The sequence below is a fragment of the Scyliorhinus canicula genome, chromosome 11 (genome assembly GCF_902713615.1).
Source record: "Scyliorhinus canicula chromosome 11, sScyCan1.1, whole genome shotgun sequence".
In the NCBI taxonomy this organism is placed as follows: Eukaryota; Metazoa; Chordata; class Chondrichthyes; order Carcharhiniformes; family Scyliorhinidae; genus Scyliorhinus; species Scyliorhinus canicula.
Window position 1 is genome coordinate 100,992,812 of NC_052156.1, and position 27,536 is coordinate 101,020,347.

General features: G+C 49.7%; 1 protein-coding gene across 2 annotated transcripts in view; it reads right to left on the reverse strand.

Annotated features, from left to right (window-relative positions):
- Positions 1–27,536, reverse strand: part of cfap54 (cilia and flagella associated protein 54) — a 763,542-nt gene that overhangs the window by 667,706 nt on the left and 68,300 nt on the right. For both annotated transcript variants that reach the window (XM_038810895.1, XM_038810894.1), the window contains one exon: positions 24,925–25,068. In XM_038810895.1, the coding sequence (XP_038666823.1) occupies positions 24,925–25,068 (144 nt within the window). The remainder of the gene's footprint in view (positions 1–24,924; positions 25,069–27,536) is intronic.

A 27,536-nucleotide genomic window follows, 5' to 3' on the forward strand; every position in this document is an offset into this window, starting at 1 on the left:
GTCGTCTGCAAACTTACTAATCAGACCAGTTACATTTTCCTCCAAATCATTTATATATACTACGAACAACAAAGGTCCCAGCACTGATCCCTGAGGAACACCACTAGTCACAGCCCTCCAATTAGAAAAGCACTCTTCCATTGTTACTCTCTGCCTTCTATGACCTAGCCAGTTCAGTATCCACCTTGCCAGATTACCCTTGATCCCATGTGACTTCACCTTTTGTACCAGACCTCTATCACATCATCCCTCAACCTCCGTCATTCGAATGAAAACCGTTGAAGCCTATTCAGCCTCTAAACATAGCTAACACCCTCTAGACCAGGCAATATCCTGGTAAACTCTCTCCAAAGCCTCCACATCCTTCTGGTAGTGTAGCAACCGGAATTGTGCGCAATATTCAAAGTGCCGCCTTGTTAAGGTTCTATACAACTGTAGCATGACTTGCCAGTTTTTATACTCGATGCCTCGTCCAATGACATGAAGCATTTCATATGCTTTCTTGACTACATTGTCCACTTGTGTTGCCACTTTTTGGGATCTGTGGACATGTACACCCAGATCTCTCTGACTTTTGATATCATAGAATTTACAGTGCAGAAGGAGGCCATTCCACCCATCGAGTCTTCACCGGCTCTTGGAAAGAGCACCCTACCCAAGGTCAACACCTCCACCCTATCCCCATAACCCAGTAACCCCACACAACACTAAGGGCAATTTTGGACACTAAGGGCAATTTATCATGGCCAATCCACCTAACCTGCACATCTTTGGACTGTGGGAGGAAACCGGAGCACCCGGAGGAAACCCACGCACACACGGGGAGGATGTGCAGACTCCGCACAGACAGTGACCCATGCCGGAATCGAACCTGGGACCCTGGAGCTGTGAAGCCATTGTGCTATCCACAATGCTACCGTGCTGCCCTTAACAGTTTTGCCATTTACTGCATATTTTCCCTCTATGTTAGACCTACCAAAATGCATTACATTACATTTGTCGGAATTAAACTCCATTTGCCATTTCTCTGCCAAGTCTCCAACCTATGTCCTGCTGTACCCTCTGACAATCCTCAACACTATCTGCCATTGCACCAACCTTGGTGTCATCTGCAAACTTACTGATCAGACCAGCTACATTTTCCTCTAAATCGTTTATGTACACTACAAACAACAGAGGCCCCAGCAAAGATCCCTGTGGAATACCACTAGTCACAATCTTCCATTCAGAAAATCACCCTTCCGCCGCTACCCTCTGCCTTCTGGGACAGAGCCAATTCTGTATCCACCTTGCCACCTCACCTCTGATCCCGTGTGACTTCACCTTTTGTACTCGTCTGCCATGAGCTTTACTGAAATCCATGTAAACAACATCCACTGCCCTCCCTCCTCAATCATCTTTGTCACGTCTTCAAATAATTTGATCAAGTAAGTTTTGGCCTTTTTCACTTGTGAAGAATCAGCAGAAAAGTGGAGCGGAAAGTGTAAAGAAAGAAGTTCTCCCCTGGATTGGCATGTTTGCTGGCTATCAGACCCTGCAGACGTGTGGGACCTGTCCTATAGCTGGAGGAGACTTGGTGGGAAAGCCTCAGATGGAGCAACTGATGAACTTCATCAAGGAGAAATTTGGCAGCAGAGGAAGGAGATGCATAGTGACTGATTGACGGCAATTGAGGGGGCAGTGGCACCACTTTAAGGATCTCTGGATCAGATGGAAAAGTGCCTTGAAGCACAAGGGGCAACAATCTAGGAGGTGGAAAAAGTGGTGTCTGACCAGAGTGACCAGATTCTGTCTTTGGAGGCGGAAGTCGGAATCCGGATGAAGTGATCAAAAGGTGGAGGAGCAGAATAACAGATCCAGATGTCAGAACTTGCGGATTGTGGGTCTACCGGAGGGAGTGTAGGGAACGAGCACCACAAAGTATGTTTTGAGGATGTTAGCCAGGGTAGTGGTGGAGAAACTGTGGACAAGGCCAATAGGTCCTTGAGGCAGACGCTGAGAGCAGGGAGCTGCTGCGGGCGGTGGATGTGCAGATGCACAGGTTTTTGGACAAGGAAAAGATCCTGAGGTGGACCAGGGCGAAGCGAGTCTGTGATTGTGAGTGCAATCAAATCCAGATCGACCAGGACATTGGCGCAGACCTGGCAAAAGGCGAGCAGGTTTCAACAAGGCCAAGGCGGTGCTGTACAAACGGCAGATTTGGTTCGGGGTGCTGTACCGGCCAGATTCTGGCTAACTCATGACGGCTGGGAATATTACTTTGAGACGCCGGAGGAGTTTACCAGGGACCATAAGCTGGAGGAGAGCTGAGGGGTGGTATTGGATGCAGGAATTAAGCCTGCAAAAGTTGGGATTTGCTGCTGTTTTGGGTTGCCGAGATGGGTGGATTTTTAGAAGTTGTAACTTTGTAATGGGGGGGGGGGGGGGAAGAGATCGCTCCCCCCCGCTCCCACCTTTTATTTTTTGGGAGGATGTTTTTTGTTTTGTTTATTTTGGTGTTTTTTCATGTCAGGGATGTGTGTTCAATGGGGCTCTTTGAGTTGTGTTGATGGTTTTGATGTTTTTTTTTAGGGACGCTGGTGGCCTGTTATGCAAGCTGAGGTGGGGTTGGTAGGGGGAGGGAGGGGGAGCGTGTAAGGGGGCCTTCGGGCAGAGTCGCCATGTTAACAAGTAAAGCTGGTGAACGGGAGTGTTGTGAGGGAGGAGGCCGTGATGGTTTGCCAGTTTGAGAGAGGGAGAAGGGGTTCCGGAGCGGGGTGAGGGGGGTATGCCACGTGGCAGGTATAGAGGGTGAGTGTGGTCATGCAGAAAGTAGGGGGCCATCTGGGATGGGACCGGTTCAGAGTGGGTTTCGGCGAGGCAGAGCCCCAAACGGGCCAATGACGGACGATGGAGGGGCGTAGAGGCGGAAGCCTCAGGTAGGGTTAAACAAACCGGTCAAGAGCTCCCGGGTTTTTCAGACCTGGCAAGTTTGAGATCGGTTTGATTTTCTTGCAGAGGGCGCATTTCCGGGTGAAGGATCAGGTTAGGCTGAGGAAGGGATTTGTGGAACATGTACTTCACTCAGGGTTTGACTCTAAGTCCAGGGGGAATGGCCACCTTGTTGAGCAAAAAAAGGGGTTTGTGGGGCAGGAGAGTGAGACCCAAGGGGAAGGTTTGTGATATTGTGTGGATGTTAGAGGGATGCCGGGAGTGTTAGTCAATGTGTATATGTCTAACTGGGACAATGCTGGGTTTGTGAAGAGGTTACTGGACAGCACAGTAGCATAGTGGAGAGCACAGTTGCTTCACAGCTCCAGGATCCCAGGTTCAATTCCCGGCTTGGGTCACTTTCTGTGCGGAGTCTGCACGTTCTCCCCGTGCCTGCATGGGTTTCCTACGACTGCTCCGGTTTCCTCCCACAGTCCAAAGATGTGCGGGTTAGGTGGATTGGCCATGCTAAATTGCCCTTAGTATTTAAAAAGGTTAAGTGGTTAGTGTGGGTTTCGCCCCCACAAACCCAAAAATGGTCAGGCGAGGTGGATTGGCCACACTAAATTGTCCCTTAATTGGAAAAAATGAATTGGGTACTCTAAATTCAATTTTAAAAAAGGTTAAGTGGGGGTTACGGGACTCGGGAAGATGGGGGGTTGTGTAGGGTGCTCTTTGTAAGGGCATCATTCGATGAGCTGAATGGCCTCCTTCTGCACTGTAAATTCTATGGCTAACTCCAGACTTAGAGTCGCACCAGGTGATTATGGGAGGGGATTTTAACTGCAATGGAGCCGTAGGTGGATAGGTCGAGCCCATGTCAATGGGAAGGTCGAGGATGGCGTAAGAGCTGGGAGGGTTTACAGAAAGGATGGGGCTGGCGGATCTCTGAAGCATCAGGAACCCAGGAGAGAGGGAGTATTCCTTCTTCTCGCATGGATACAAGGTGCACTCTAGAATTGATTGTTTTCGTGATAAGTCGGGCGGTGCTGATGAGGTTGGTATGGGTGGAATACACGGGAATTGTGGTCCTGGACCACCTGACGCACTGGCTGGATGTGAGGCTTAGTTTGGGATAGGTGCAAAGGCCGGGGTGGATGTTGGATTCAGGACTTCTGGCAGGCAAGAGGCGGAATTCGCTGCTCCCGGGAAAAATTGGGAGGGCCGTCGTGAACTCGGCCAAGTTTCACGACGGCCTCGGAGGCCGCTCCTCGCCCCCTATTCTCCCCTAACCAGCGGGGCTAGGAGCGCGCCCGTAAATCTAGGCCATGCCGAGAATGACGCGGCCGGCGCGCCTAATGATGTCAGCCGCGCATGCGCAGGTTGGCCGGCTCCAACACGGGCATGCGCGGCTGACGTCATGACGCTAACGGCACGAACCTGCGCATACGCGGTGGCCATCTTTCCCCTCAGCCGCTCCGCAAGACGTGGCGGCTTGATCTTGCAGGGCGGCAGAGGGGAAATAGTGCGTTCGATTTGGACGCCGGCCCGGCAATCGGTGGGCACCGATCGCGGGCCTGTCCCCTCCTGAGCACAGTCGTGGTGCTCTTTCCTTTATAGGCCACCTACAAGCCCTTAACGGGCTTCTCACTCTCGTTTCACGACGACAGCGACCAGGTGTGTTTGCCACCGTCGCGAAACGGCTGCGAACGGCAGGCCGCTCGGCCCATCCGGGTCGGAGAATCTCTGTTCAGCGTGAAAAACGCGGGGAGCGCGAGGGGGTCGTGAATTTTGTCGGGGGGCCCTCCCGCGATTCTCCCACGCCGCATGGGGAGAGGAGAATCGCGCCCAAGGTGTTTTGTGAGAAGGTGAAGTAGCGATCACAAATTATGTGGAGCTTAATCAGAATGGGGCTGTGGCGGCGGCCACATTTTGGAAAGCTTTAAAAGTGGTGGTCTGAGGTGAGATCATTTTGTTTCAAGCTCACAGGGATATGAGGGGGAGGGATGAGCACCGGCGGCCATTAGATGTCATAGTTGACGTAGATAGAAGATACTTGGCAGCCCCCACGAAGGGGTTCCTGGCAGAAAGGAAGACGTTGCATGTGCAGTTTGATAGGTTGATAACGGGCAAGGCCGTGGGGCAGTTACTGAGGGAGGGGGGTGCAGTGCGAATATGGGGAGAAGGCAGGTCAAAGTTGGCCCACCAGTTACAGCGTCAGGCAGAGTCTAGGGATATTTTTCAGGTAAAGGCAGAGACAGGGGAGCTGGCGTTGGAGACGGAAAAGATAAATAATGTGTTCAGGGGTTCAACGAGAGGTTGTATAAGGCTGAGCCAGTTGGAGAGGCAGGGCATGTGGGACGGTTCTGGATGGAGTTCCCAGAGCTGGACTAGGGGAAGAAGCAGTCACCAGAGGAGCCACTGGGGCTGAGGGAGTTGATGGATTGTATCAGAGGAGTGCAGTCGAGGAAGGCCCCAGGGCTGGGTGGATTTCTGGTGAAGTTTTATAAGCAGTTAGGTCTGCCCTTTAGTCTGAGGACCAAATTGGTTTTGTAAAGGGTAGGCAGCTCAGTAACATTAGGAGGCTGCTGAATGTAGTTATTTTCTTTAAAGTATGTTTATTCGGCAGCATTTTCACAATACAATACAAAAACAACCCAAACACCTCAAACAAACAAAAACCCGGCCGCCCCCGCCCAACCTCCCAAAACTGTCAACGGTAACCAACTCCTGAAAGTGCATGATAAACAAACCCCAACAATTGTAGAAGCCCCTCCTTCACCCACCTCAGGTTGAACTTCACCTTCTCTAGGGTCAACCCCCCCCCCCACCTCCCCCCACCACGCGATGGCACAGAGTGGAGAAGCTGACATCCACCCCAAAAAGACCCGCCCGTGAGCATTCAGCGAGGTGAAGGCTAAGCCATCTGCCCCTGCACCCGCCTGCAGCTCGGGCCAGTCCAACACACCAAATATGACTTCTGGGGTCGGGGCTCCACATCTACACGCAAGACTCCCGAGACTGTACTGAACACTGTCTTCCAAAACGTTTCGAGCTTCGAGCAGGACCGAAACGTAAGAACGTGGTTCTATGGGGCCCCTCCCACATTGTTCACAACCTCCACCCCTTCGAATAGCTGGCTTACGCTTGATTTTGTGAGGTGCACCCTGTAGACTACCTTCAGCTGCATCAGCCCCAACCTCGCACACAAGGTCAAGGCATTTACCCACAGCAACATCGCAGTCCCTCTTGCAGCATCACCCCAGTTCTTCCTCCCAGTTCACCTTAATCCTCTCCATGGACACCCTATCCTCCTCAAGATCGGCGAGATGGCCCCCGCGCCCCCCCACTGCTGACAGCACAGCCTCTCGAAGCAACAAAGTCGGCGGTATTGGGCAGGTCAGGAAAACCTTCCTCACAAAGTCCTGCACCTGCATGTACTTAAACCCTTCCCCCTGCACCAACCCATACTTCTCTCCCAGCTCCTGTCGGTTTACGAATCGCCCCCCAATCGTCCTCCAGCTTATGGAACCGTCCCAGCAACCCTCCCTGGCTGGAATCAGCATCCTCCCTGACCCGGCCCCCAGCTTAAAGTGCTGCCTAAACTGCCTCCAAATCTTCAATGTAGCCACCACCACCAGACTCACCGAGTACTTTCCTGGGGCCATCGGGAGCAGCGCCTTTGCCAACAGCAGCAATCCCTACCACCTACCTCTCCTATCTGCCATCATCATAACCTCGGGCCTTGTCCCTCTGGCCTCACTTGCCCCAACATTTGTTACCGTCTCCGGGGCTGTGGGAGAGGTTTGAGCTACCGAGGGGTAGCAAGTTTAGGTATATGAAGGTGTGGGACTTCGCGGGAAAGGAGTGGCCGATGTTCCCCCAGTTACTGGAGTACACGTTATTAGAGTAACTGCTGCTTCCAAATGACTTGTGGGAGGGTATGATTGACGTCATATATGGGTGGTTGGGAGAGCAGGGCAAGGCACTGATGCTGAGGATAAAGCACAAGTAGGAGGAGGAGTTTGGGAGGGAGACAGGATGGGGGGCTCTGGTGTGAGGCGATGTGACAGGTGAACTCAACCTCCTCCTGCACGAGGATGAGCTTGATTCAGTTCAAGGTGGTGCATATGACACACTTGAGTTGGGCAAGGATGAATGGGTTCTTCCAGGGAGGTAACAGATGGGCGTGAGACGTGTGTGGGGAGCGCCGATGAATCATGCTCATATGTTTTGGTGTTGCAAGAATTTGGAGAGTTTTTGAGAGGGTTGTTCGGGACGGTTATTCAGGATAATGGGGGCCGAGGTCAAATTGGACCCTATCGTGGCGATCTTTGGGGTTTCAGAGGAGCCGGGGCTGCTGGAGGGGAAGGGGGCCAATGTCATCGCCTTCACCTCCTTCCCCTCTCTGATTGTTCGGCGAAGGATTCTTTTGAATTGGAAGTCGGATATGCTGCTAGGAATGGTGGCCTAGCTGGTGGACTTGTGCAACTTTCTCCAGCTGGAGAAGATTAAGTTCGCTCCGAGGGGGTCAGAAGAGGGCTTCAAAGTGTGGTGGAGGCGGTTCATAACATTACTGAGGAGCTGTTCGTCATGGGTGGGAAGGGTTAAAAGGGGAAAAATTACAAACTGTTGACTATGTTTTCTTGGATTGCATATTTTGTTGATATTGTGTATGCTTGGAATAAAATATCTTTTAAAGAAAAAAGAATTTAGGTAGGCAACTTTTGAAAGTACAACAAGGGCCTCAGAAAATGCAGCTGGAAAATTAATTAAAAGGGACATAACTATGGCCCTGCCCAGAGTTTTGCCACAATGGATTGCCTCACTGTCATGGAAAAAATGGCGGATGAGCCTGGAAATCCCAAGTACTTACCCAAATGCAAAATTTTTATTTAGAGTGAACGGGACTGCAGTCGAGCTGAGGTTCGTGAATGTGCAGTATATGATGGCAGCTGGGCATTTAAATAATGAGTTGCCTCCACTGACATGGAATTTTGGTAAGCCGGAATGTGAAATCAGGTTATGTGCAAATTAGACCAGTTAAGAGCTGGGCTGAACTTCATAGATTAATTTGAATAGTCAAAGTGCCCCTTCGGTGAGGTAAGGTACCCTTGGTCTAGTAACATCTTTGGGAGAGGTAAGATGCTCTTTAGGAGAGGTAAGGCACCCTCTGAGATTGATAAACATAAATGAGACTGTGCATAAAAAGTACATAAAAAGTACTGAAAGAACAGTCAAAGCTTTGAATGAACTCTCAAAGCTGTGAACGAACTGTCAAGCTGTCAAAGAACTGTCAGATTTGTTAAAGGCCTGTCAAAGCTACGGAAGAGCTGCGGAAAGATATTAGCTGAGATGGCATGGAAGGGTTAATAGTAAAGGGTGATGCGTGGGGGCATGGGTCAGTATGAGTTGGTATTAAGTTGGCACAGTGACTATGAAAGGGCATGTGTGTGTGAGAGGTCATAGGGAAGTGGTAGACTGGCACGAGTTGGCATTGGGGTAAGAGGGATCTGGGGAGGTCAATAGTGGGCATGAGGTGGCATATGTTGGCATAGATGGGACATGGGGTGTGTGGCGTAGGTAGAGGGTGAGGGCATTTTAAAATTAAATTCAACCAAGTGGTTGAAAGCCAGCATGTGGCTGGCCTTCGCCCAGCCCACTTCCACTCATGGCACCCTCCACATTCAGAGGGTGGCAGCCCTGATTTCTAAGCCCCTCCCTCCAGAAAAAAATCAGAACTGCAGGCCTCCAATTTTAAAGGTTGGGACAGCAAAGCTGGGAATTCCCCATCTCTGCATACCATACGCAGGGGCAAGGATTTGGGCATTTATGTTTTCAAGATCACTATAAGAGTTATGGAAGGGATTTGTTGATGTAGTGTTCCTACCAACACAGAGCCTTAACAGATGTAAATGTGGAGCGGAGATGATTAGTATTTTTTAATGGGGACTTCAAATGGCGGTCACGGAGACGTACATTGGATTGGATTTGTTTATTGTCACGTGTACTCAACGAGCCCCGAGACGCCCTATCCCGAGGTACATGTGCCAGCGCACAAGTAGACCGACTCTGGGCCCTACACGGAAGCCTTTGTCACCCGGGGGTCACACGACTGTACCACCTTGTCAAGGCTCGCAACCTGCCCTACTCCGTCGAGGAAGGACGGACAGTCACCAGGGATTACCAGGTCTGTGCGGAGTGCAAGCAGCACTTCTACTGGCCGGACCATGCGCACCTGGTGAAGGCCTCTGCCCCTTTGAACGCCTCAGCGTGGATTTCAAAAGGCGCCTCCCCTGCACCGACCGAAACACGTATATTCTCAGTGTGGTCGATGAGTACTCCAGATTCCCCTTCGCCATGCCGTGCCCCGATATGACGTCTGCCACCGTCATCAGGAAGTCCACATCCGGGGTGTCGCTCCCGACTTGGCATGCAGCTCCAGGACCGGTCCTGCTCCTTAGGCACGTCCGACTCCACATGGCGGACCCGTTGGTGGACAGGGTACACTTGTTCAACGGCAACCCCCAGTATGCCTACGTGGAGTTCCCCGACGGCTGCCAAGATACTGTTCCCTCAGGGACCTGGCACCATCAGGTTCCAACCAAACACACTTCCCCACCCAGGCACCATCCTCCCCTCCCCTCCCCCGGCGCTCCCAATATTAACCCCACCAGGCCCATCCCTCCTTCCCCTGCCCACAAGAGCACAAAGAAAATTTTGGCATGCTCCCGGAGTCATCTGACAGCAAGCCAGCACCGACATCGGTGACACCAGCACCGCCATTGCCGCCACCGTTACGTCGTTCCCAGCAAATCGTCAATGCACCGGTACGACTGAACCTCTAAATGGACATTTCTTTATCTCCCCCACTTCTTTCCCTCCCCCACTTCTTTCCTAAGACACTGTACATAATTCTCAACGCTGTATCTAGTTCCACACCACCCCCGCCGGACTCGTTTTTAACAGGGGGTGAATGTGGTGAACCACTGTACACCTGTATTAGGGGATGTAAGGTAGGACCTGTACTACAGGTTCGCTGGTATCCCCTGCCGGCTGGCTCCGCCCAGTAGGAGCTGTATAAATATGCGTGTCCTCCATTGATCTGCCATTTCGCCAGCTGCAGCAGGAGGCCACGCATCTGACTGCAATAAAGCCACAGTTGTACCCAACCTTAGTCTTTGTGCAATTGATCGTGCGAGGGGGGGATTGGGGTTGGTGTGGATTTATTTTTGATGTAGGGAGACGGTTCAGGCAGTGGTCATCGAGCTAGCAAAGGCGATGTTGGCTAGTGAAAGGCAAAGTTAAGAGGGAAGCCCATAGAGTTACTTTGGGACACAGGAGGCTCCCGCACCACAATTAACTCCACCACCACGGCACACACAGACACGTGGCCGACCACCTCCACCATCACACTTAGCGGGTTCACCGGACACTCGCAGCAAGGACACATTACAGCACCCGTAGCAATCCAGCTAGGGAACATTTCCACCAAACACCCCGTTGTTTTAGTAAATCTTCCCCGGACAGCAGAACACATCCTAGGGATAGATTTTATGAATGCCCATAGCCTGTCGTTCGACCCAGTGAACCAATGTGTTTGGCGAATGGCAAGATCGGACAGAGCACCCGCTACTCTCACAGTAGGAGAGTACGCTAACAGGATTAGTGCAGTAGGAGACTATTCATTTGACCCGACTACACTAAACACGGACAGACAAGTTAAGGCAGTACTGAACAAACATAGGACAGCATTTGCCAGTCACCGGCATGACTGCGGCAGAATGGCTGGACAAATTCACGTTACCGGACCTGACCCCAGACCACAAAAACAATATAGATTTCCCCTAGAAGCAGAGGGAGAAATAGAGAAAGTGATAGGTAGCTTATTGGAGCAAGGTGTGCTTAGAACAGTAGCCTCGACCAATAATGCCCCTATTTGGCCAGTGAGAAAGCCCGACGGATCATGGCGCCTGACCATTGATTATCGGGAACTCAATAAAGTAACCCCAGCAGTAGTCCCCACGGTAGCAACAAGTCCCGAGACCATGCTCAAACAGGGACTCAACTCCAAATATTTCACGGTTTTGGACATTAGCAATGGCTTCTGGTCAATCCCATTGGCAAAGGCGTGCCAGTACAAATTTGCCTTCACTTTTAAAACACAACAGTATACGTGGACATGCCTTCCACAAGGATTCCACAATTCCCCCTCCATTTTCCACCGACAGTTGGCGAATGGCTTAGAAAAATTTTCCCGCCCCGAATGTCTGGTACAGTATGTAGACAACCTACTACTGCAGACAGACACAAAGGCAGAGCACATTACGCTTCTGGCTGAACTCCTGGAACTTTTAACCGAGATTGGATGTAAAGTTAACCCACGAAAGGCCCAGATTTTGGAAAGTAAAGTGATGTATTTGGGAACAGTCATCACACACGGCAAACGCGAGATCGAATTCAAAAGAATTGATTCGATTGTCAAATTGCCCCTTCCCCAGAATGTTTCAGCCCTCCGGTCGTTTTTAGGACTGGTTGGTTATTGTCGGAACCACATCGACGGATTCGCGACAAAAGCCGCCCCACTCTCAGACCTCCTTAAGAAAGGAGCCCCCTGGGAATGGCTTCCACAGCATACAGAGGCTGTGGAAGAGTTAAAGAAAGCCCTTAGCGCAGCACCCGCGCTACAAGTCCCAGACCCACTCTCCCCATATGCAATAGAGGTAGCGAGCACAGATCTGACCCTCTCGGCCGTGTTACTTCAGGAACGGCATGAGCAGCTAAGACCAGTGGCTTATGCCTCCCGACTGTTAGACCCAGTTGAACAAGGATTTTCAGCCTGCGAGAGGCACCTCCTTGCAGTCTTCTGGGCAGTTCAGTATTTTTCGTACATTACCGGACTCAACCCCACCACCATTTTGACCGAGCACACCCCCACACAGTTACTCCTAGACGGTCGACTGAAGGACGGTTCAGTTAGCCAGATTAGGGCAGCTAGGTGGACACTACTTTTACAAGGACGGGACATTACAGTAAAACGGACCCGCACACACACATTTTTAGCCGACAACCTCCAATACCCAGGACAGCCCCATGAATGTGAAATTGTAGCCCCCTTACATAACACAGGACCCTTTATAGCAAAGACACCCCCCAGGAAGATAGGGAACCCCAGACAAAGTCCCCAACCCACAGACACGTGTGGACCACTGAGGATTTACGTAGACCAGGGGTGGGCAAACTACGGCCCGCGGGCCGCATGCGGCCCGCCAAAGGTATTTCTGCGGCCCATCAAGTCATTAAAAAAAAAAAAAAAAAATTTTTTTGTTTTTAATTTTTTTTTTTTAATTTTTTTTTTAAAGGTTAATGGGTGGGGGAGCTGTTGGGTTACTTACTGGTATAGGGTGGATACGTTGACTTGAGTAGGGTGATCATTGCTTGGCACAACGTCGAGGGCCGAAGGGCCTGTTCTGTGCTGTACTGTTCTATGTTCTATATGAGGCGCCCAGAATCATAACCGGGTGACGTAATTATTTTACTTAATATACTATGCGGCCCTTTGTGAATTGTGAATTTCTGAATGCGGCCCTTGCACGGAAAAGTTTGCCCACCCCTGACGTAGACGGTTCATCCACAGTTTTAGAAGGTGAGCGTATCACAGGATGCGGCATCTATGTCGAGGACGTGCAGGGGCGCGCTCTCGAAGGGATAGCTTTAAAACTACCCGGACACTTAGGCGCGCAGGCAGCAGAGCTCGCGGCCATAGCTTATATAGTGGACCACCCCGATTCTTTCCCCAGCCCAGCGGACATATATTCGGACAGTTTATATGTCTGCAATAGTTTAACCGATTTTCTGCCCCTGTGGAGGACACGAGGTTTTGTCTCCGCAGATGGGAAACCCCTTCCATCAGCCCCTTTACTCAAGCACATTTTAGAGAAAGCGAAGGACAGGACCTTCGGCATTATAAAAGTAAGAAGCCACCATAGGTCATCCCCCCCTGGGAATGTAAAAGCCGACGCACTGGCTAAGGCAGGTTCCAGGCGAGGACACTTATGGACACCCCCAGCTAGCGCACCAGCTAGCGCCCCTGTGAGCGCAGTCCAAGTCTCACAGACCAGTATTAAAGATTTAGTAGAGGCACAAAAGCAGGATGAGGATCTCAGGGAGATTTTCAAAGGCAACTTTGTGCCACAGTATGATAAATTCAGACACGTACTGACCACACATGAGGGTGTGATCATAAAGGATCAGCTTTATGTGGTCCCGCAGCAGGACAGGAATGAAATGATTGCTTTGTTCCATGATGGACACGGGCACCAAGGGACCGACGCAACCACGAGGCACCTCAGGCAACTCTGTTGGTGGCCTAACCTAAGGACAGATGTAGGTCACTACATCGAGAATTGCCTTATTTGCGCCCAGAATAACCCGGAGAGGTATTCTAAAAAGGCACAACTTCGGCATACTCGACCAGTTAATGGCCCCTGGAAAAACCTCCAGATCGACTTTATAGGACCATTGCCCCCTTGTAGGAATGGCTATAAATACGTTCTGGTGGTCATCGATACCTTTACCAAATGGGTAGAGGCATTCCCCTCTAGAACGAATACAGCTAAGACAGCTGCAAAGATCCTGACCCACCACATCTTCACGAGATGGGGTTTACCCCGTAGCATTGATTCGGACCAGGGATCTCACTTTACAGGACGGGTCATGAAGAACATCCTGACAATATTTGGAATAAAACAAAATTTTCATATTGCGTATCACCCACAGTCCAGCGGGATTGTAGAGCGCATGAATCGGACCCTAAAATCTACGCTTCGAAAAATGGTTCAAGAGAACAACTCCACATGGGATTCAGTGCTCCCATTTGCATTAATGTTCATCAGAAATACAGTTTCCACTTCCACAGGATACACACCACACACACTCATGACCGGACGCCCTATGAAAGGTACAGAATTCCTTTTCGGACTGGACATGACTAGCCCCGAAGTGACGGCCCTCACACACGAAAAGACGGTTAAAGACCTGGTTGAGACTGTGAGGTCTGCACAGATTGCAGCCGCAGTTCAGCTAGGGAAACGCCGTAAACAACGCACAGCTTGTTTTAACAAGACCGTACACCCCACAGAATTCCAGGTTGGGCAACAGGTAATGCTATCTGTATACAACCCCAGCAGTTTTTTGGCACCAAAATATTCCGGCCCATACTCAATTTCGGATAAAATTAGCCCCTCAGTTTATAGGATAAAATATCCTAATGGTAAGACCGCGTGGTTCCATATCAACCAGTTAAAGGCATATGGAACACAGGCCAACCATGCACACCATGTCCTGCTAGATGCAGCAGAACACCTCACCCCACCCACCAGAGACACGTTTCCACCATCCCCCTCACAGACCAGTTCTTCATCGGACTCGCCCACGACTCCGCCCACTGACCACGACAGACCACGCCCCGAAACGCCCACAAGCTGCCGCGGCAGAGACAGCGAGACAGACACTGACTCTGAGGACAGCCACAGCACACCACACTACAGCCCACATAGCAGCGACTATGACCCCGACTACAGTGACCCCATGGAAGTCACTTACATTAAAAACCCAGACCCACCACCCGACCCCGACGACCCCGACAATACCCATTCACTTTTGGACCCAACACTCTGGCACAGGGACAATTCGTACCGACTTGTCCGCAACGATGAAAGTGACCCCCGGTCACACAATTCAAAAATATCATGCCTGATCCACACAAGGATGTGGGATCCGGGAGAGCAGGACGACACGGTGTCTGAATCCCGATACGGCAACCCCTTTGTGACCCTGTTCACAGAGACAGAGGAAAAGTGAGGTGTCCAGATGATGTAAAATAGGAACCGCTTGAGGGAGGCGATGTCCTTTCTGATGGAACCTGCACGCATGTTTGTTTGTCAGTATATGTTTGTTTGTTAATATGTTAAGAGATTGATTACAGATCTTTTCAGCTGAAAAGATTGTGACCACCTCACACACCCGTTAGCTTGTCCGCAAATACCTTTGAGAACTTCGGTTCGCAACCCAACCGTTTGATTGGAGATCTTTTCAGTTGTAAGGCTTGTGACCGCCTTACACACACAATAGTTTATCTGCAGATACGTCTGAGAACCCACTTTGGTCAGCCAAGCTCGGGTATGGCACAGCACGTCCTACCCGGGGATCCCATTCAAATCGTACCCGTAGCGGCCCATACGCAACCCATTCAACCTTTTCTTTCAAATTTGTTTTCATTTTTCGTTAGGCAGCCCTTAGGCCGCCATCCCACATGCTATTTACATCCAGGAACATTCGGATGGTAAATGAGCAAAGCCTGCGAGACGGCTCGCAGGAGGAGAGTTGTTAGGTGTATTGTGTTCATTAAATTCGCTTTTGAAAAAAAAAATGAGGGGAGTCACAGGGTGTGACTTGGCCAGTCATTTTTAATGGGTCAATTGGAATTGAAAGACAGATACACTAACAAGTACGGATATTAAGCTGTATTGACAGATACTGTGCTTGATCCCATAGCTTTCGAAGGACGAAACAGGGACCACAGCAAGGATCGGCCATACAGGAGGAAGAAAGAAGGAAAACGAAGAGAAGATGATGGAAGCCCACTTATTGCTTTTAAATGTTATATTTGTTTGTGTGGAAGCAAGACACGTTTCCCCCACAACCCCCACCGTAAATGTTTCACTTACAGCAACTCCCCCGTGCTCAGCTCTGATCAGTGAGGTTCAGACCTGGTGCACAAAATTTATGACATGGTACTCCATGTCATACGTGATTGAATCACTGCTAGTGATTGCGATCCTCGCCATACTTGTACAGACCCTCAGGTTGAGGAAGTGGAAGAGGAGAGCCTCCCGTTCCTGCCCCTCAACCGTCTATGGAGTTCGATCTCCTATTTTCCGATTTCATCAATCCCCTTTGCCCCATGATGAATAAAGTACTGTGTAATAAAATGAAATATATACCCATGTATTATATTGTCCTGAACTCGACTGCCGAGTCAGGAAATGTTATGTGATGTGGTATGAATGGATGAGGTTTAGTCTGTAAGGAAATGTTTAAGTTAAGTTAAGGATAATTGTGATAGGTAGAGGTTCCCGTTTGTGGTAATGCATGTCCCCTTTGACATAGCGCCAAGTAGAGATGTAAGGTAAAAAAAAATTTCTTCCCATAATTAAGGACAGAGTAGACGCTCAGGAGCTTGCCGAGGTCAGGGAACACAAAGAAGGCAACCCAGATGCACTCAAGGCAACGTACATAGGTGATCCTTCACAATATTTTGATTGTGAGGATCACAAGGAGGGAATGTAGCCACTGTAGCCACCTAAAATGGACACTGAACCAAACAAAATGGAGAATCGCTAAGACTGTAGGGAAAAACAGTTTAGCCAAGGCAAACAGCCTGCAAACACTCATTAGCATTTTGCAAGCAGCAAAACCAGTTTCTGGCCAGGTGGAAGATCTCCAACCAAAGGTGATAATGGCAGAACGTTCTACATACTAATGAGGCAGTCCAGATCTAGGCACACACAATGGCAACATTTGGGTTTGAATAAGATACTTTAAGTGGATGTCCAGACAGAGCGGCACCAGAAGTATCCACTATAGAAACCGCCCCCACCATCGAGAAAGACCCTCACATTGGAGGAATTCAAAAGATATCGATTGGAAGCGATCCAATCGATACCTAAAGGTAAAGCCCGCCCAGGAAGAGGGAAGGACATTGGGGACCCCTATAAATATAGACCCCCACACATGGTCCTGTCTGTTGTTTCGTGCTCCGGCTTTGACCAAGAACTCCATCCTGTATCCTGACTCCAGCCGTTGAGCACCAGCCGCCGAACCGTAAGTGCCAATACGACGCTCGCTACGCGAACCAAGCCCGCTAGACCCCCAGTGACCAGCACGCTTTCTGAAGGTTGCAGCCCAAGACCGGGACGAAGGCCTCGCTCCCTGACTTTGCCTGTTCCTGTGTAGTTAAGTATTCTGTTTGCTTAGTTTAGCCATAGCTTAGTCCCTTAGTGTGTGCATGCGTATTTATTATAATTGTATAATAAATATTGATCGTTTGGAACTTACTAATCGGTGTATCGTTTTATTACTTTGAACCTGACCTTGAGATATCTGTGAGTTGTCTATATGGCAACTGGCGACTCCTGAGCTGAAAAATACATAGACAGAGCCTAGTGGTGTTAAGCACACGGCCTTTAACACAGGCAAGTTAATACACCCCAATAAACGCGTTTTACACCCATAGCAAAACGTGCAACACTACCAAGGAGGCAAAGGCCAGAACTCCGGCCTCTTTCGACCCCTGCACTCTCGGATCTTCCGATACCCCAAATATCGCTATCCCCCAACTCGGTTTTATCCGAGTGTCCAAGATCTTGGACATAGCCTTTGCAAAGCCTTTCCAAAATTCCGTAAGTGCCGGGCATGCCCAGAACATATGAGCATGATTAGCTGGGCTCCCTGAACACCTCACACACCTGTCCTCTACCCCAAAAAACCTACTCATTCTTGCCCCTGTCATATGCGCCTGAAGCAGCACTTTAAACTGAATCAGGCTAAGCCTGGCGCAAGATGAGGAGGAATTGACCCTGCCCAGGGCGTCAGTCCACAGGCTCTCATCCAGCTCCTCGCCCAGCTCCTCCTCCCACTTGCCCTTCAGCTCTTCCACCGAGATCTCCTCCGCCACCTGCAGCTCCTGGTATATTTCTGATATCTTACCATCCCCAACCCACACACCAGAGACCAACCTACCCTGTATCCTCCGAGCAGGCAGCCGTGGGAATTCCCGCACCTCATTTTTCACGAACGCCCGAACCTGCATGTACCTAAAGGTATTCCCCGGGGGTAGCCCAAATTTCTCTTCCAGCGCCCTCTGACTGGCAAAGGTACCATCAATAAACAAGACCCCCATTCTTTTGATTCCCGCCCTATACCAACTTAGGAACCCACCATCTATCCTACCTGGAACGGACCTATGATTGTTGTGTATCGGGGTCCAAACTGAGACCCCACCTCCCCCCATGGCATCTGCACTTCCTCCAAATCCCTCAATGTCGCTGCCACCGGGCTCATGGTGTACCGCATCAACGGATGCGGCAACGGTGCTGTAACCAGTGCCCCCAAGCTAGTGCCTATACAGGACGACGCTTCTAGCCGTTTCCACGCCGCCTCTCTCTCCCTCCATTACCCACTTCCAAATCATAGACACATTCGCTGCCCAGTTAGCTGCACAAGTTCGGCAGTGCCAACCCACCCCCCTCACGACTGCGCTCCAAGAACAGTCTCTTAACCCGCGGGTTCTTAATTGCCCACACAAATCCTTTAATACTCCTATTTACCCGCTTAAAGGAGGACTTGGGGATGAGAACAGGCAGGCACTGGAAGGCCAACAGGAACCTAGGGAGAACCGTCATTTTTACGGACTGCACCCTATCCGCCAGGGAGAGTGGCAACACATCCCACCTCTTAAAGATCCACCGGGCGCGCTAGATTGAGCTTGTGTAAAACCCCCCAACTCTTGGCTACCTGGATACCCAAGTACCGAAAGCTCCTCTGCACCATCTTAAGCGGTAGCTCCCCCAATCTCTTTTCCTGGCCCCTCGCATGCACCACAAAAAGCTTGCTTTTCCCCACATTTAACTTGTATCCCGAGAAGTTTCCAAAATCCCTCAGAATTTGCATAACCTCCCCCATCCCCTCCACCAGATCTGCAATATACAAAAGCAGGTCAACCGCATACAGTGAAACACTTCCTGTAGAATTCAACGGGGAATACATCCGGCCCCGGGAGCTTGCCCGCCTGCATACTACCCAACCCCTTAGCCAACTGCTCCATCCCAATCCCCAATCCCTCTAACCACCCTTCCTCCATCTTTGGGAACCTAAGTTGGTCCAGGAACTGTCGCATCCCCTCCCCCCCCCCCCCCCCTCCAGGGGTTCTGACTCATATAATTCACCATAAAAGTCCTTAAAGACCTCGTTTATTTTAGCCGGACTCCGCACCATGTTCCCCCTCCTATCTCTAATTCCCCCAATCTCCCTGGCCGCCTCCCTCTTCCGCAGCTGATGTGCCAACATCCGGCTTGCCTTCTCCCCATACTCATATACTGCTCTTTGTAGCTTCCTCAACTGGGCCTCAGCTTTCCCAGTGGTTAGCAAGTCAAACTGCGTCTGGAGGCAGTCCTTCAACACCTTCAACTCCGGCCTCGGAGTTGAAGGTGTTGAAGGAGTGCCTCCAGTAGCACCCACCAGAGTACTCAGCTTTGTGGTCACATATGCCCCAGCATCCGACCCCTCCACACCTTCAGGGAGACCCAGAATCCTCAGGTTCTGCCTCCTCGACATGTTCTCCAGGTCCTCCAGCTTCTCCTGCCATTTTTTGTGAAACGCCTCGTGCGCTTCTACTTTAACCGCCAGGCCTAGAATCTCGTCCTCATTGTCAGAGGCCTTCTGCTGCACCTCCTTAATCGCCATCCACTGCATCTTCTGGGTCTCCACCAGCCTTTCAATCAACGCCTTCATAGGGGCCAGCATCTCCGCCTTCAAGTCAGCAAAGCAGCTTTTTAAGAACTCCTACTGCTCCCGAGACCACTGGGCCCATGCTGCCTGGTCCCCGCCTGCCGCCATCTTGTTTTTTTGCACCCGTTCTCCTCTGCTCTGAAGCCACTTTTTTGACCGCTCCGCTCCTGGTCCACTCCATACAGTGCTGGGGGACCCTCACTGCTACCTTCCCACACCGGGAATTGTCGAACAAATGCCGCTGAGGCTCCTTAAAAGGCCCAAAAGTCCGTTATCGGTGGGAGCTGCCGACCGTGCGACCTACCCAGGCATAGCTGCAACCAGAAGCCCCCCCTACTGAAACTTCTATATATAGAATTTACAGTGCAGAAGGAGGCCATTCAGCCCATCGAGTCTGCCCCGGCTCTTGGAAAGAGCACCCTACCCAAGGTTAACACCTTCACCCTATCCCCATAACCCAGTAACCCCACCCAACACTAAGGGCAATTTTGGACACTAAGGGCAATTTATCATGGCCAATCCACCTAACCTGCACATCTTTGGACTGTGGGAGGAAACCGGAGCACCCGGAGGAAACCCACGCACACACGGGGAGGATGTGCAGACTCCACACAGACAGTGACCCAAGCCAGAATCGAACCTGGGACCTGGTTGGGTTCATTCCCCAATACCAGGTCCAGTACAGCCCCTTCCCTAGTTGGACTGTCTACATATTGTTTTAAGAAGCCCTCCTGGATGCTCCTTACAAACTCTGCCCTGTCAAAGCCCCTAGCACTAAGTGAATCCCAGTCAATATTGGGGAAGTTAAAGTCTCCCATCACAACAACCCTGTTGTTTTTACTCCTTTCCAAAATCTGTCTACCTATCTGCTCCTCTATCTCCCGCTGGTTGTTGGGTGGCCTGTAGTAAACCCCCAACATTGTGACGGCGCTCTTCGTAATCCTGATCTCTACCCATATAGCCTCACTGCCCTCTGAGGTGTCCTCGCGCAGTACAGCTGTGATATTCTCCCTAACCAGTAGCGCAACTCCTCCGCCCCTTTTACCTCCCCCTCTATCCCGCCTGAAGCATCTAAATCCTGGAATGTTTAGCTGCCAATCCTGTCCTTCCCTCAACCAGGTCTCTGTAATGGCAACAACATCATAGTTCCAAGTACTAATCCAATCTCTATGTTTATCTGTCTTCCCTGTTATACTTCTTGCATTAAAACATATGCACTTCGGGCCACCAGTCCCGCAGTTTTCAGCAACATCTCCCAGTCTGCTCTTCCTCGGAGCCATAGTGGCCCTATTTCCTAGTTCTCCCTCAAGTTTTTCACCTTCTGACCTATTGCTCTGGTGCACACCCCTCAGGGAAGGATGGTCATGGTGGGTAGAAATAGCAGGGGAGGAGAGAAACGCCCAGTCAGAGTGGGGACGTGGAGCGTATGTGGATTAGGGGGACTGTTGAAGAGAGTTCGAGCTTTCCCGCATATGAAGGGCCTGTAAACGGACGTGGTGCCGTTACAGGAGACCCATCTGAGTGTAAAGGACCAGACAAGGCCGAAAAGGGCTGAGTGAACCAGGTGTTCCATTCTGGCTTCGATAACAGGGAGCGACGGGTGGCTATACTGATGGGTAAACGGGTGAGGCTCCAAATGGAGAAGGTGGTCGCGGATCAAGGGGGCAGGTCCGTGACAGTGATGGGGGCACTGGAGGGCAGGTTGGTGGTATTGGTCTGCATGCATACCCCGTTGGATTTGTGAGGAGGATGTTAGCAGCCATACCGGACTGGGATACTCACCAGTGATAATGGGGGGATTTGAATATTGTGCTGGACCCGAGGATGGATATGTCTCGGCTGCGCTCGCTGGCCCTGTTGGGGGAGCAAAGGTGTTTGGGGTGTTTACATAGGAGATAGGAGAGGTGGATTCATGGAGGTTTTTGCATCCATGGGACAAGGTGTATTCGTTTTTCTCCTCGGTACACAAGGTGGGCCAACATCCTGTTCGCCTTCTCCCCGTACTCATATACTGCCCCTCTGGTCTTCTGTATCTGCCCCACGAGTCAGGGAAAGTGAATGGGGTGTTTCCGGCCTACTACCGGGGGCTGCACAGGTCGGAGCCGAAGGAAAGGGATTCTGACATGAAATTTTTTTTGCATTGCTTGGATTTCCCAGTGGTGGAGATGGGGAAAGATCAGGGTTAGGTGCTCCATTTGGGTTGGAGGATGTGATGGGATGCATTGGGTCGATGCAGTCTGGAAGGCCCCGGGCTCGATGGATACCCAGCAGAATTTTACAAAATGTTTGCTACAGAGCTGAGTCCGCTCCTGGTGGAAATGTTTAATGATTAACTTCATAAGGGGGAGCTACTGCCCACGCTGGCACAGGCATGATTTTGCTTATTTTGAAGAAAGATAAAGATCCAGAGGAGTGTTGGTCGTATTGGGAAATCGCTTCTGAATGTAGACGTGAAGTTGTTGGCTTCAGTGTTGGTGACGCGCTTGCAGAATTGAGTGCCAGGGTGATAGCCGAATATCAAATGTGGTTAGTGACGGGGCGACAGTTGTCGTTGAACACTACAAGGTTGTTGAATGTGGTGATGATGACCCACGGGTCTATGTACGAGGAAAAGACACTTTACCAGGTTGAGTGGGAGCACCTTTTTGAATTTCTTGGACGGTTTGATTTGGGGCTGGAGTTTGTCGGTTGGATTAAGATGTTGTACAGGGCCCCGACCGCAAGTGTACACACTGACTCTACAAGTTCAAGGTTCTTGTACCTGCATCAGGGAATGAGGCACGAGTGTCCACTGTCCACGTTGCTCTTTACATTGCCAATTGAGCCACTGGCAATGGCACTTCGGGCTTCAAACAGTGTGGAGAGAAATAGAGAGAGAGGTGGAGCATCAGGTTCTCCTGTACGCGGACGACCTCCTGCTATAAGTCACGCACCCAATTGCAAGTATTCAGGTCATTTAGGTGATTCTGCTGAAATTTGGGTCATTTTCAGGGTATAAACTTAATGTAAGATCCTGGCATGGATAGAGGATTGGCTGACTGGCAGAAGGCAGAGACTGGGACAAAGGGGTCTTTTTCAGGATGGCAGCTGGTGACGAGTGGTGTGCCTCAGGGGTCGGTGTTGGGACCACAACTTTTCACAATATACATTAATGATCTGGAAGAAGGAACTGAAGGCACTGTTGCTAAGTTTGCAGATGATACAAAGATCTGTCGAGGGACAGGTAGTATTGAGGAAGCAAGGGGGCTGCAGAAGGATTTGAATAAGCTGGGAAAGTGGGCAATGAAGTGGCAAATAAAATACAATGTGGAAAAATGTGAGGTTATGCACTTTGGAAGGAGGAATTTAGGCATAAACTATTTTCTAAATAGAGAAATGCTTAGGAAATCAGAAGCACAAAGGGACTTGGGATCCTTGTTCACGATTCTCTTCAGGTTAACGTTCAGTTTCAGTCAGCAGTTAAGAAGGCAAATGCAATGTTGGCATTCTTGTCAAGAGGCTAGAATACAAGACCAGGGAGGTACTTCTGAGGCTGTATAAAGTTCTCCCATTTGGAGTACTGTGAGCAGTTTTGGGCCCCGGAAAGGGTGCTGGCCTTGGAAAGGGTCCAGAGGAGGTTCACAAGAATGATCCCTGGAATGAAGAACTTGTTGTATGAGGAACAGTTGCGGACTCTGGGTCTGTACTCGTTGCATTTAGAAGGATGAGGTGGATCTTATTGAAAGCTACAGGATACTGCGAGGCCTGGATAAAGTGGACGTGGAGAGGATGTTCCCACTTATAGTAAAAACTAGAACCAGAGGACACCATCTCAGACTAAAGGGACGATCCTTTAAAAGAGAGATGAGGAGGAATTTCTTCTGCCAGAGGGTGGTAAATCTGTGGAACTTTTTGCCACAGAAGGCTGTGGAGGCCAAATCACTGAGTGTCTTTAAGACAGAGATAGATAGGTTCTTGATTAATAAGGGGGTCGGGGTTGTGGGAGGAAGGCAGGAGAATGGGGATCAGAAAATATGAGCCATGATTGAATGGTGGAGCAGACTCAGTGGGCCGAGTGGCCTAATTCTGCTCCTATGTCTTATAGTAAGGAAGAGTGAAGTATTTGCGGTCAATGCTCAGGTACAGGGGAGGGGGCTGGAGAAGTTACTGTTTCGTCTAGTCAATTCGAGCTTTCGTTATTTGGGGACACGGCATAGTTAGGCTCAGCTACATAAATTGCATTTGGCTAATCTGGTGGATGGGCTGAGCGAGGATTTTAAGAAGTACTCCAGTTATCATTGGCGGAATGGGTCCAGACTGTGAAGACGATGGTCTTCCCGAAGGTTTTGTTTGTTTCTCCCATTGTCCGTGCCAAAGTCATTTTTCAGGAGGGTAATTAGGATGATCACAAACTTCACATGACCAGGGAAAGCACCACTTTCGGGTTTTTTTGGAGAGGGATAGGCAGGGAGGGGACCTGGCTCTGCCGAACTTGTAGAAGTATTATTGGGTGGTGAACGTTGAGAAGGTGAGGATGTGGGATGTGGAGAAGGGGTCCGTGTGGGGGCAGATGGAGGAGGTGTCATATAGGGGGAAAGTCTTTTTTTTTTTAATTCCAATTCAGGGGCAATTTAGCATGGCCAATTCATCTCCCCTGCACATCTTTGGTTTGTGGGGGTGAGACTCTTGCAGACACAGGCAGAATGTGCAAACTACACACGGACAGAGACCCTGGGCCAGAATCGAACTGGGTCCTCGGCGCCATGAGCCATAGGGGGACAAGTCTGAGGGCACTGGTCATGCGACCCTTCTGTTCTCGCCGGCTAGATTCACCAGGAGCCTGATGGTGGAAGCCACATTAAGTGCCTGTATTCCGCTCAGGCAGCATTTTAAGATTGAGGGCACATCATTTTGGGTGCCGATCTATGGAAGTCACTGATTATTCCAGCAGATTGGATGCAACGTATAGGATGTGGATGCCGGAGGGGTTTAGATATTTATTCATGGAAGGTAGGCTTGCAGAGTTGGCAGAATTGGATGAGAAGTTTCAGTTTTGGTCTTACAGATTATGGATTTTATTTGGAAAGAGATGGCTAGGTTTCCACGATCCCCCTTTGTTGCTCGAAAAGATTGTGTCCCAGGATGAGATAGGGGAGGATAGGATGTCTGATATCTACGGGCAGTTGATGGGTGGTGGTTGGGTTTGTATGAATTAGTTAGAAAATGGGGTGTGTATGGTGTTTACGGTAGTGGGGTGGCTTGATTATATGATGGTTGTGTTTTGTGTAAAAATGAAAATACTTTGAATAAAAATATATATATTTTTAAAGTATTTTTCCATGCACGATATTGCATTTTTGAAGCATGTATTATGTGGACCCTAAATGGCATATGCAAAATAGATTCAGGCTTCATACTAATAATGAAACAGGTAGATTTTGCAATAGCTATATTAAAATACCATACCTCTCCAACTATGTCACATTCACAGTCATAGTAACACTGACACACGGCAGTATAAAGGGTGGTCCTCCATCTTAGATAGCGAACTGTGGAAAGTGGAAAAGATGTTTCCATGCAGATGGCTGCCCACAGTATATATTCAAAGGCCTGACCAAACAGTAAAACAATTATGTTATATTTTCAACATTATCAAATACTTAACAAAACGAGGGACAAGCAGAAAATAATTCCTTCCAATCAACTTACACTGTAATATTTAATTTACATGTTTATGTATGCTCCCTAACTCTCATTTATACATATGCAAACTACTCTCATTCGTGCAGATAGAACCAATAGGCATTTAAAGATAGTGATGTAAATATTGAGACATCAGCTTAAAAAAATGGCTTCTTTAAAGTATATATGAAAGTTAAAAAATAATAATAATAAGTCTTTATTATTGACACAAATAGGCTTACATTCACACTGCAATGAAGTTACGGTGAAATTCCCCTTGTCGCCATACTCCGGGTACACAGAGGGAGAATTCAGAATGTCCAATTCACCTAACAGCACATCTTTCGGGACTTGTGGGAGGAAACAGGAGCACCCAGAGGAAACCCACGCAGACTTCACACAGACAGTGACCCAAGCAGGAATCGAACCCGGACCCTAGCGCTGTGAAGCAACGGTACTAACCACTGTGCTATCGTGCCGCCCACTAAACCGGAGAAAAAAGAAAAGGCATGTCTAAGATTATCCTTCCTGGTCACTCTCTATCTCACTGAGAACCTCTCTTGTCAAGTTTTTAATAATCAATTTAGAATACCCAATTCTTTTTTTCCAATTTAGGGCAATTTAGCGTGGCCAATTCACCTACACTGCACATCTTTTTGGGTTGTGGGGGTGAGACCCACGCAGACATGGGGAGAATGTGCAAGCTCCACACGGACAGTGGCCCAAGGCTGGGATCGAACCTGGGTCCTTGGCGCCGTGAGGAAACAGTGCTAACTACTGCGCCACTGTGCCGCCCTTTCTCGTCAAGTATTTAAATCGTACCTCCCATTTTTGTCAAATCTATAATTTTTCCTGACTTTTTAAGATATCTTCCACCCAAATCTCAAAGATTCTACATTTCCCCCCGTCATAATATTCTTCGAACTATCTCCCCTTATAAAGGATGCTGTAGATGCATCTGTCGATGACAGTATCATTAGAAGTGACCACCGCACAGTCTTTGTGGAGACAAAGTCCTGTCTTCACTGTTATGACCCCCGTACAAGGACAGAGCTTGTGTAGCATCCGATTCTCCTCCTCCAAATATTTTAAGTTTATTGACAACTCAAGAATACAAAAGAATCAGCAATATGCTAAAAACAGCCATGAAAATGAGTAATATACAAAAGGTATTTATAAGTCACCAAAAAAACAAAACCACCAGCTCTCAAGCCAGTACACTCCCACCACCGAAACCCCCCACCCCCCCATCCACCCCTCCCCCCGACCCCAACTGTAGCCCCACATCGGTGGAAATGTACCCAAACGAGCAGCACAGACAACCAGCAAAGGGGACAACGGGGCAGGGCACAGTGTGAGAGAGAGAGAACACCCCTACCCGCTGCCCCCCCCTCAAGAGGAAGCGCAGTCCAACCCAGAACAGTTCTTTTCACAAAGCATCGGCTGCAAAGCCAGTATATGGCCACCTCTCCCCCCACCCCTCCCATTGGCAGTCTCACATTGATGGAAAGGTGCCAAAATGAGCAGCACAGACCACTGGAATGGGACACACCAATACGGGGCATGGGGGAAAGAGAGAAAAAGAACTACCTTTACAAAAAGAAATACAGAGCAACCACAAGAAACCCAATAAATAATTAAGTACAAGGCAAAGCCGCCAGCACTCAAGCCAGCGCATGATCACCCCCCACCATATGCAAGCAGCATAGTTCACAGGAAAAGGAAAGGCAGCGCACGGTTGAGGAGAGAGAGAGAGAACACCCCTCCCCCTCACTAGCACTGGGAGGGACCCGTCAATCCCCAGTGCACAGAAGCAGGAGGGCCGCAGCTGGCGAGCACCCAACTGCGAGCCACAAAAAATCCACAACAAAAATACAATAATAACCATACAATCCCCCAACAATAAAACAAAACCAACAAGCAGTACACATGGTCAATTGGGCCAACACCCTGCTGCTGTTCCAGTTCCGGCATTCGTCTCCGAACACCATCCAGTTCAAAACTGCAAAGGCGAGTCCGTTCTCCTCCACTTTCAGCCCGGCAGTAGGCAAATCTAAATCCGCCCCGTGCTCCATTCCCAGCTGATAAGCAGAAAGGCAGCCAGTAACACGTACGATTCTCATGTGTGGTAACTGCAGGCAGGCAAGAACTATTCTCTCTCTATCCTGCAAGCAACTTCCCCTCCATCCAACCAGTTGTAGCATCATTCACCCTAGCCACAGTCAAGGCTTCAAATTCCGGAAAAGGCAGCCAGCATACAGAATAACGCACCAGGTCTGGAAGCAGGGATACAGCCAGAAGCAGCAGGAGCTCAGAGAAAGATTCCCCTCTTACACCTCAGAGTATGAGCTACTCTGGAGACGAGGGGACAGAACTTCCTCCCAATTGGAGGAGCT